General features: G+C 38.0%; 1 protein-coding gene across 3 annotated transcripts in view; it reads right to left on the reverse strand.

The window, feature by feature from the left end:
- LOC108269491 (kelch-like protein 29) overlaps positions 1–12159 on the reverse strand; it is a 101181-nt gene that overhangs the window by 24854 nt on the left and 64168 nt on the right. For all 3 annotated transcript variants that reach the window (XR_001813472.3, XM_017475418.3, XM_017475416.3), the window contains exon 8: positions 10415–10674. Coding sequence is in view for 2 of the 3 variants with exons in the window: in XM_017475418.3 (XP_017330907.1) it covers positions 10415–10674 (260 nt within the window). In the remaining variant the exon portion in view is untranslated. The remainder of the gene's footprint in view (positions 1–10414; positions 10675–12159) is intronic.

Raw genomic sequence — 12159 nt, forward strand, 5'->3', positions numbered from 1 at the left:
TCCCAAAACTAAGACTCAGCGAAGGGAGGGGGGATTTGCCATGGTGAGCAATTCCATCACTGAATGGCTCCTTGTTCCACTATATCTCCATCGAGGCCTTTGTCCACATCAGGGGAACTTGTAAACACAATGCAACACAGCCAACAGCTGGTGAGGCTTTGTAATGCTTTCCCCCCATCTCCCCACTCTCAGCAGCGCTGGATTTCAAAAGCAAACTCGCCAAGCACATTATAAGACACAATGTAGGTCCACCAGAGGCATAGCACCGAAATAACTCTGACACAGAAATTGGCCTTCAACACACACTCTCATTCAGATGCACAAAGAGACTAGTCTAAATCAGGAACTATAAAGGTCAGAGATGTTGGTGTGCTGGTGGCATTTCCATGCAGTCCCAGGTGAGAATACTCATGGGGAATATTTGCACCATCATATTCAGATAGTTTATCTATCTGGCATTTCAGGAAGGGAGGTCTAACACCACCATTCACTGCTTTCCACGCAAGTACGGAATCTCAGTGATGAAAAAAAAAAATATTAAGAAAGTATTTTTTAACAACATCTGCAGGCAATGTATCTGAAGAGAAATCCCTCTGGATTACAACCATTCTCTCCTCTGCTGAAGCAATCATGGCTTATCGACTGTATGATTTAAGAATCAGAAAGCAGCTCTGCTTCTGCTTGGGCTTGAGCTGCTCTGCAATAATGCCATGGCAAGAGGGAGTTGGCTTACAGCACCATACATCAGATATGGAACCGCTGTGCTGCAAAAGAAATTCGGCTTTATTCAGTGTCGAGAGATGAATTGGCCATGATTCAGTGAACTGCATTAAGTGACTAAAAATGCTATATTGAAATTACCAAAGGCATGTAGACTCGTTTGTCAAAGCTCAGAAAAGTGGTGATTGCTGCATGCCCTTGTAAATCTGTTTACAATAAGACTGCAATAGCAAACTCCTGGGCATTCAGCATGCTACACCTGTCTGCAATAAAAGTGCACTGGTAACACGCTTTACAGGTGTTCTGCAGCACGAAGAGCTACATCAGAGTCTCCATTAAGGGCTGAGTGTATTTTAGCCATTTGTTGTAGTGCTTAACAACATGCTGTTATCTAAGACTGCGTCTTGCTGAAAACTCCATGCACACTGCTTCTACATCAGAGTTTCGATCCAACACAAGTCATGTCTTGTGAGATTAGCTGCTACTTTCTTTTTCAGTGATTGAAAGAACCATTTTCTCATGTCCTTTTCTATCACCAGAGGACACACCAGATCTAATCTGTCATGGAGGAGCTTTGCTGAAATATTTCTCTACATTTTTCTGGCAAATATAATATAATATAATATAATATAATATAATATAATATAATATAATATAATATAATATAATATATATAATATAATATAATATAATATAATATAATATAATATAATATAATATAATATGATATGATATAATATGATATAATACACATCATATCACATCACAGCCCTAAGGTCCCTGGTTTAATCCTGAGCTCGGGTTACTGTCAGTGTGTAGTTTTACATGCTCTCCTCGTATGTGTGTAGGTTTCCTCCGGATTCTCCAGTTTCCTCTCACCTCCCAAAGACGTGCCAGTAGGTAGATTGGCAGAGATAAACTGTTCTGTGTGAATGTGTCTGTGCATGGTGCCCTGTGATGGACCAGTGTCTCATCCAGGGTATATTCCCACCTAAGGCCCAGCTTTCCCAGGATCGACTCCAGATCCATCGCTACACTGGCCGGATGGTTATCTTATGAATGTGGTATGATGAATAATGTAATGTAATAAATTGTAATGTAATATAATACTCTTTTCCAATACCGATACCTTGAGTATCGGCATCAGTCAATACTGATATCCATCTGAAATTGTTTTCTTTGAAAAAAAACAAAAGGTCCACGCTGGTGGACTCTCCTCCACAGGTTTTCTATGGGTTTCAAGTCAGGGGACTGGGATGGTCATGGCAGGACCTTGATTTTGTGGTCAGTAAAGCATTTCTGTGTTGATTTTGATGTATGTTTTGGATCATTGTTCCGCTGGAAGATCCAACCACGGCCCATTTTAAGCTTTCTGGCAGAGGCAGTCAGGTTTTCATTTAATATCTGCTGATATTTGATAGAGTCCATGATGCCATGTGTCCTAATAAAATGTCCAGGTCCTCCGGCAGAAAACAGCACCAAAACATTAAAGAGCCACCACCATATTTAACCGTATTTAACCGTGGGCATGAGGTACTTTTCCATATGGCTACCTCTCCGTGTGCGCCAAAACCTTCTCTGGTCTTTATTGTCAAAAAGCTCTATTTTGGTTTCATCTGACCGTAGCACCCGATTCCATTTGAAGTTCCAGTAGTGTCTGGCAAACTGAAGATGCTTGAGTTTGTTTTTGGATGAGAGTAGAGGCTTTTTTCTTGAAACCCTTCCAAACAACTTGTGGTGATGTAGGTGACTTCAGATTGTAGTTTTAGATTGTAGATTGTAGTAGTAGAGACTTTCTGTCCCCAAGACGCAACTAACATCTGCAATTCTCCAGCTGTGATCCTTGGAGATTTTTTTGGCCACTCGAACCATCGAGTTAACTTTTTTTGGCCACTCGAACCACCTGTTCCCAGTCACAAAGGTGTACTAAAAACTGTAAAATATCAATGAGAATATACTTCAAATATATTTTTCTCATATGAATTCATAGGGGTGCCAATAATTGTTGCACACTTAACAAAGATTTTTTTTGATAAACCTGTGTTGTGTTTGTATTTTTTTTTTTTTAACTAAATATCAAAACGTTAAAAAATAAAGGCAAATTTTCACAGCCGCCTTTGCTCATATTTACCAAGGGTGCCAATATTAGTGGAGGGCACTGTACAATAAGTTATGAAGTATAAATATAATAATATTTATAATCAATACTTACAAAAGAAAAACCAGTCAAGACTCTTTATGTAACAGTTCCAAAAATAAAAGTTCTTTTCCAAATTCAATTCCAGTCTATGCCATTTGTTACAAGATATGATATGTTTTCTCAGATATCTAATCCAACATTTTTTGTTGGTATTGGCCCTGTACCAACATTGGATCAGTCCCCATCTCTAACTATGATATAATATACCATAACATAACATAATGTATATTTTCAAATTTGATTGGTCAGACGGATTCATTTTCTAAACAACAGACCTCAGGTAAAAGACCTGGCATTAATTTACATCACAGGTTTTTATGAACGTATTTGATCTAATCTTTTCTATAGTTACAACTTACGTAGGTTATTGTATAGTGGAGACTCTATATTATGGATGTAAAAATGTGTAATTATTGATGTGATGAATTTTTCTGTGACAAGATTTTTATTTAGATGTTTATTTATGGAAGGAGTGTGACATGGGAGAGTTTTAAGAATGGAGGGCTTTGCAGTTTCTCCGTAACATGACAAGTTACATTTTTTAAATTAATGTCAAGAAATAGTAAAAAAGAGAGGCTGATGTGGGACTGAATGTTTATAGCTATTGTAATGTAAGTGATGACTGGAATAACCTGTTTCGTAGACGTTTCAAAATATTAATCTAAAATATATACAGATAAAATGCATTGAATAGAATAGAATGACATACTTTAATAAGTAAAATAAGTGTCAGTACTGGCTAAATGCTGTGATATAAGAGCAATAAAACAACATTTGAAAGTGCTGTTAAGCGAAATAATAAGAATATAATACAATACAATACTTTTACATTGTTGTATAACTACAGACAACTCCCAATATCGGTATATACAAAATATGAAAGTTGTATACAAAACAACAACAACAAAAATGTATAGTGTACATGATGTGACTAGATGTGCTGCTATAAAAAAAGTTGCCATAAATTATATATACCCAGCAAACAATTCGACGTCGAATAGTCGGCGAAAAGTCGCAAAGATTATCGTCAATATGACGTATAATCAAGCCACTTTCAAGCCGTAAAATGGAAACACTTTTATTCACATTTTATCGTTGAAACCAAGCCTCTAAATGTAACGGCTCTAAGCGGAAACGAAGCGTGATTTCGACGAAACTATCATGTACTGTCCCTGATTATCGCTCACATTCAAGCACGATATCGATCACGTATTAGCAACGAAGGGATTGCGACTTCAGAATCTTTTATTCAGGTATATAAAATAAACAACAATTTTACACATCATGGAAATGCCTAGAGTATAATCTATTTAATAATCCATTCATATATTACACAAACATACCAGTTCAAGATATAGCCTATTTGTACAATGAAATCCAACGTTGATTAGGGATGATATCTGCGCATGCGCGTGCTTAGCTTCTAATGTTTGGTTTCGTATGTGCAGTTTCGTATGCAGGAGATTTCCTATTCCCGTAAATTGGAGAATACGCTATCAAAAAATGAAATAAAAATAAATCTTAGTGAACAATGAACAATCACATCTAGATATATTTCTTTGAAATTACACAGCAGTGACTTCATTAATCAGTTTTTTTTTTTGCATAATTTCAAAGTAATATAGTGTTTCAAGAATGTTAATATTGTTCAAGCTTCCTTTCTACGTATATTCGAGGTCAATGATTTTTTTTCGTCGTGATCAAGCCTCTTTTCGACTAACTGTCGCTTTCATTTCAACGACGGGGGTTCGCTTAACTTCGTCGAAAGCACGTTTGTGTTTGCTGGGTACACTCTATAGACTAAGATAGACAGATAGACAGATATTGATAAAGTTGATTTAATAAGTGTAGATCAAGTATAGTAATAATAATATACATTTTCCAAATCTGCAAAGACAGCTCCGAATTCTTGTTGAATCTGTTAGCACAGTCGATTGCACAGCAGCTTTTTCCCATTTTAGATACATTGTTTTTCTGTGTTTTCGCGGAAGTCATGCTGTACACTAATGCTGCCGCTCAGTCGTGGGCGTGACGGCGGCGAGTTCCGGCTACCGTGACATCACATGCATACCCTCTATACCCATAACATAACTATTATTTGTTAAAGTATTAATATTCTTTTTAGAAAAAGGTTGTCCCTGACTGTTTGCATGCACCTCAAGTCGATTAGAGGAAACAGTTAGTTCAGTTAGCAAAAGAACCATGAACCAGCCTTTTAATGAGCAGCTTAAGTGTTTTATTTTAAAGGCATGTTCCTGACACTACAATAATCCACTCTAATATTTTATTTCATGGCCAGATATGCTTGGTGTGTTCCCATTATTATCTTCAAGTCACATAAGAAATTGCAATCCCCAGGGCAAGCCACAACAAGGCAGATCAAATTTGTGATGGTTATTCCACAGCTTGTAGATATAAAATGTATCTATCTAAGCCATAAATCATGAGGTAGGATTGCTCTCCAAGCAACTCTGAAGACTGATCATAATAGATGGCAAGGATTCATCGAGCTCTCCTTATATTTTTCACTGCTCCAGGGTGGGACTGAGAGATAATAGAGGGCTGGAAGAGATTGCACAGACATTTATACAAACAGGAATAATTTGTGCATAAACACACAAATGCACACACATCACAGATAGAATTATATACACTTATATACACCCACACATGCGAAAAGAGCAGGCATTAGAAGTGAACACTATCTGTGGATACTCAGCTCACAAAACATTACTGAGGTGAGAAATGTGATGGCGAGAAGACAGATTAAAGATGTCCCTGAAACACTTTCCTCCCAGTGGGATAAATGGAAATGTTTGTCCCAGAGACAACTGTGCCATCATCCTAGGCAGTGTCATTTCTCTGAAAACACCTGTGAGCTCATATGGAGGATTCATATTAAACAGTAGCCGTAACTTCACTGTGAAAAATGACCCACTACAACGGGTTCGATTACAGCGCTCCCTGATTACATCTTGTCAAAGCCTAGAGAGAGCGCTGGTTTAGTGTAGAGTGTCTCAAGAGACTGGGGACAGAGGCTACATCGCAAAAAGGAGAAAACAAAATCAATAGGTTGGAAACGCTCAACGAAGGGGACATTTCCATAGCCTGTAAACACAAAATCTGCATTACGCCACAGCCTCTTAGCAACTGCCAGCTTTCCATGATTAAGAAGCCATCAGGTTTGGAATGGTGGCCCCTTTCTGCATTTTCATAGAGCACTATGCTCATTCCCTGCCACTGGCTCTGATCAGTCAGAGAGTAAAACAGACAATTATAGAGATCTACATCTGGCCTGCAGCACGGGAGAGCGGTTTCAGCTCAGGACTGTCACCGATAATTCACCATCAAGCTCCATTCAAACGAAAGATATAACACAAATGCCTGAATTTCCGCTCAATTTGCCATAGGCAGCAAACTGCACACATAAAAGTCTCAAAGCATCAGCATGAGCAATTTCGATAATAATCCTGTACTGTATGTACTAATAGACTATGTGCCTAAGCATGACATCATTTCATTAAACAAACACAGCTACAGCATCAGAAGCTAATATGCGATAGATAATTATGTGTAAGATAATTATGTGTACATGGAATTGTGATTTGATGTCCGTACTTGTTCATGAAGGCACATGAGTGGAAAATCGAAATAAATAAAGTTAATACGTGAAACCAGTTTGTTTACTATGATCAAAAAATGGTCTAAAATGTGGCTCTGATGGTTTCTTTTTTTCTTAAAGGCCACAGGAAACCAAATTACACCTCAGAAATGGTCTAACACATCATCAAAAAGAAGAAAGTAAAAATACTCCTGGGTCTCAGATCATAATGCACTGATGGATCAAAGAGTTTTGAGTGAGAAGTCGCACATCGAGACAGTCTAGACAGACAATAACCCAGAGCACCTGCGTGCACATGTCTGCGCATTCAGTATAGCTAAGCCAAAACACATGCGCACACACACACACACCTAATGTAAATGTAACCCTAACCTTAATTTAAGTATAGATAGATACATAGATAGATAGATAGATAGATAAGTAAACAAATAAAACATTTGGCTCATTTAAAAATAAAAATCAAAGCTGTCAAATGTCCCAATAAGTTTAAAATTGCCGGCTATTCCTATCGTTGTGGGGACATCTGATCCCCAACTAAGATCTAAAAACACACCCACATAGACACACAGACACACATTACATTGCTGCCAAATTGTATTGCTATGTATGAGCCTCTGAGATTTGGTTAATTACGCAGTGTAAGCTATTATCTAGATAAATGCAATTTCTCTCTTCAAAGCATGTAGCAGAAATTTCATATACACAACGCTCAGTCATTTAGAAGTAAGTGTATTGATACCGCAAATGATTTTTTCTTCAGTGACCTATTACTTACACCCGTATAAATCTGTCTTAGAGAGAAAAAAAAGCCCGTACTCTGCACTCTTTTCTACAGTCCAGGCAACATAAATCTACATACTTGGCAGAGTAAAACAAAGCACCTAGGAGATGCCATAGACTACTTTATGATGAATGTATCAGCCTGCCAAGAAGACACCCCGCCCCACACACCTCCACCACCCAAACACCCCCAAAAAGCCCAAAACAAATCAGAGACGGACATAACTGAAGATAATGTGAGATGTGAGAAAGTATAAATAAACTGGAGACTTTTGAGTTCTAGCTCGGTGTTATGTTGGATTTGTGATTTCACAGGCTGAGCCTCATGAGAAAAAAGTGCAGTATCAGACCTCTGAACTTCAGCTAAATTCAGATTGATTTTTCTTTTCCAGACTGTTGTTCAGCAGAGGCCGTCTTGGGCCAAATAAACATGAGTTCATTGCATCACTATCTATTGCTTCCTTTTCATGCCATCGGATCCAGTTTCACAGCAAGGTTCAACGCGCCCCAAGCAGTGTGCTCAATTGGCTGTCAGACTTCCGAGGTGGCTGATAATGCACATTTGCAGTTTTCAGTTATATTCAAACACATTACCCTGGACAAAGTGACATTAGGTTGTAATGTAATTCAACCAAGACAAACTCATTTCACCGACTACAAATGAAATGAAAATGAAAGAAGCTAAAACAGCATGTGCATAAAAACATGTTGACAAGCTCTGCTTGCAATTCAAAATGTCTGGAGTATTGCTCATATGCAACAAATTACATGTGACAGCTTTAGAACTCTCATGGCTCTGAGCAAAAAGAGAAATGTTTTACATTATTTTAAAATGGTACCTCTGAGACCATGTCTGCACCTGACATAGGCAGGATGATAGCTCTTTCTGCCTTTAAAGGAATACTCCAGCATTTTAATTCAATCATTATTCACAGAATGTGTAGCGTAAGAGTGATTACCATGAAGAAGAATTTCCTTGTAGTAGGAAAAGAACTTCCAACCTTTGACTTGATACTTCGCATATAACGGTTATTTTTGTGGCGACCAATAAACATTTTTTTGTTTACAGTATATGCAACTACATATATAATATTCTGTAAATTCAAAGCTATAATTATTACATAATTCTATAAGAGAATAAGGGAATGTCTATTCTTATGTAGTTTTATACATTATTATACATTTTCTAGGGGTGTAGCAACACATCATGCCATGGTGCATTGTTGACATGTACATTGCAGATTTTAACATTGTGGAAATCTGCATTATATTAATTAACAATGCACTTGCACTGTTTGAACACCCGAGATCCTGTACCTGTGAGATATGCGCTTGTGAAGCATGACTGCTCCAGATTGCAAATAAGGGGCTAGAGATACTGACAGCTGAGATCTAAAGCTATGATGGCCAACTGGGCTTAATCTCACTTTTAATACCCAGATTTACTCTAATTCATGCTATTGCCACAGTCAGTCCTTTCCTTTGCTCACAAATTATAACAAATAATCAGCAAGCTATTCCCAGACTTAACTCTGCAGAAATTGAGAAACATAATTGCTTTATGGTCATATGTTCAAGTTCCTCAATAACAGCATGCTCACTATTGCTAGGGTTTATTCCTGATAAATTCTACGGACACTAGTTATTCCATGTTGCACTGATTATCTCTGGTTTCTGTTAATTATTTAGAGGTGAAATGAAGTCATTTGGCTTTTCAAAAAGGTTTTCCAAAATAAGTATGGAATTCAAGTTTCAACAAACTTGAAAACACATGCAAAAACTCTATTTGGAAAGCACACCAGAAGAACGTGTTTTCTTTAATCACAAACATAGGTGCCTGGGTTTTGCTACATGCTTCTGGAAATTTGACTAGAACCAAGTTCCTTGACCAGATGGAGCTTGACAAACAGAGCTTTTTGGCAGCAAACACTGAAGTTAGGTTTGAGGTAAAAAGATGGATGGTTATACAGAAAATAACCTATTAATCTTTATTATGCATGCTGAGGATCTGTGATGTTTTACTTCAAAAGGTACTGAGAAACTTGTTGGGATAAATGGCATCATGGACTGCATGGGATGATTTTGATAGTCCTAAATAAGAATGAATCAAGGATGTAATGTTGCTAATGTGTGCAAGCTTTTTTTTGTTGCAAAAAATACGTTTGTGACTGTCTAGCTAAGCTTAAACAGTTATACATTTAGCAGATTATATAAATCTAAGTTTAGGTAAATCAGGTCCAATTTTGCTGTCAAGCCAAAAATCTCCCTTTGTAAAAGGATTCTTTGGTTGTGAGTTGAGATCAGTCTTACAACACATAATGTGATGTGCTCACCGACGGCCCATTTACTGCCACTGCAATCAAAGATGGCTGACAAGTTCTCCACGGTCAGAAATTGTTGATTAAAATCTCAGGGTGTAACCACTGCTACGATGGTCATCTAAAAGCCACAGCATAGGATGACGTAAAACTTGAAATGAAATGTTTATGTCTTAGCAAGAACATTTAAAATACTGACCTTCATGCCTGGTAACATTATATTACTTTGATTCCATGCATGCTAATGGGCATTTCATATTGTCCTGATGTATCCAGTCATGAACGGCTCCAAACTCATCTATTTTGCCTAGGTAAAAAACTCATCTACTTTCACTAGGTATAACATTGCTATAGTTATAGCGAAGGCTTGTTTCTGTTTAAACAAGCCCATTTCTTCCACACATCCGGATCGTGCTGACGAATGCTGTAAGTTGAACGTAGTAATTTTCTTTAATCGCAAGTCTACCATTAGAGGCTCTTCATCATATAATCTGACACAGAGAACATTACTGTGCAGTCTGGGAAAGAATTGGGCCAAAATTGGAATCATCTTGTACAGTGTGACAATTAATCATAAATGACGGCAGTAATCGTACAAGTATTGTATTGAAATAGCAATGGAAAGGTATTGGAAAGGTTTGCTGTCAGTATGGGTAGCTTGCCAGAGATGCGGGTGAATTGTTTGCTAGTTTTGTGAAAAGCTGTGCTAAGTGGAGAAATTCAGATCTTCAGGTCTTGTATTCCCATAATCCAGTATTAATATTCCCAACTTACCTGTACTCGGTTGCTGGGGTCTTTCTTTATCCATTTGATAACCGTCTCATACACCAGCTCCTCAGCTTTTGCGTTGAGACTGTCATTGGACAGGTAGCTGATGAAGTCCTCTTTGGAGATGTTGAGGATCTCCTGCTGACTTGCTACCTCCGGGAAGTTCTGCAGAGCGAAGGCCTTGGCCATGCTGTGGAGCTCTGTGCACTGCATGGCCTCTGCCATCGCAAGCACGCCCAGGCAGTTACTGGCTGTCAGCTGTTTCTCTGTATGAGATTTTTATAAAACCACACACACACACACACACACACACACACACACACACACACACACACAAAACACATGAAAAGTCAGACAAAAACACATGAAGATAGACAAAACACACACACACCTGCATTTGAGCCTTTACAGCCCTCGCCTTTGGGGATGGTGTTTGCTGGATTAAATTTCAGCGTGTATTGCTATGGAACTGAAGAGTGTAATATCTCAAGCAGATGGTGGGAAGAAGAACCGAGAGGAGAAAATCGATTGGACATGGAAGCAAGAGGCTCATCTGGGCCTTTTGATTAGAGCAGACAGACACATGCTTTTTTTTCCACTGCACAAAAGGTCAACACAACGAAACAAGAGCTCTGTACTCTGCTTTACATCACAACTGTAATGAACAGGAGCTGCAGAACTGCTCGCTGCTGTCAGTGCATATATGAAGAACTGAGAATTCGCCCCGGTCCAGCACAAACAGGTCTGAGGTGTAAATTGAAATCTCAATGTCCTGCCTCAAGAGTAGTTATCAGTTATTATACAGAATGGGTGGATGAGATGGACATAGGAACTAGTGACAAGCGGAAAACCCAAAACAACCTTTTTGTTTTTTCATTTAATAAAGCTGTAAAGCTGAAAAGCTTACATTCCTCAAACAGTGTAAGAACATTCACAGTAATCATGAGCTAACTTGTAAGAAATCAACAACAAAAATAAATAAATAAATAAATAAACCATACACTGAATGCATTATCATTTATTCTACATAACACACCAGTGACTGCAGTTATTTTTTACCCATTCTTACTTTTTTTATATATAGAATATTGCTGCTCATCTACAATGAATTCCTACTGGAGCGAATGTCATTTCATATGAGTTGAGGTATTCATGGATTATTAAGTGGCAGATCCCAGTGGAAGACAGTGGCACAGGCGCTGGAGATGGGGAAAAAAGTGAACCTGTGCTGTCAAAGCTCTCATCATCCTCCTGACTTTTTGATTTTGCTTTCAAATGTGGCAAACCAGGCTAGCAATTCAATTTTCTCGTCACTGCTAAATCAAAAAAGGGCATTAGTTAAAACCGACAAACTTATTAAATAAGTGTTAGGATAGAATTTATGTCGAGAGAAGAAATGCTTAGGCAATGATTCAGCAAACATATTACGCATTCAAAGTGAACAATAATTTCAATATTTCAGTATAGCAGCCATGCATATAGTGAAAAAAAAAGTGCCACAGACAGAATCCAGACTACTGATGTGCTCGCCCACAGCTGCCACCACTGTTTGGCCAGAATCCATGCTTAAATATGTATGGCTCTCCAGTGTGTGTCACAGCGGATGATGTCCAACAAGCAGTCAAATAACTAGCACATAATTTTCCCAAGATTTAATACAAGCAGTGCTAGTGGGATTATATTATAAATGCCTGGATATCCTTATAAATATTGTAAAAGTGTTTATGATAGCTGTTGTAATGAACCGGTGT

The sequence above is a fragment of the Ictalurus punctatus genome, chromosome 9 (genome assembly GCF_001660625.3).
Source record: "Ictalurus punctatus breed USDA103 chromosome 9, Coco_2.0, whole genome shotgun sequence".
Lineage (NCBI taxonomy): Eukaryota > Metazoa > Chordata > Actinopteri > Siluriformes > Ictaluridae > Ictalurus > Ictalurus punctatus.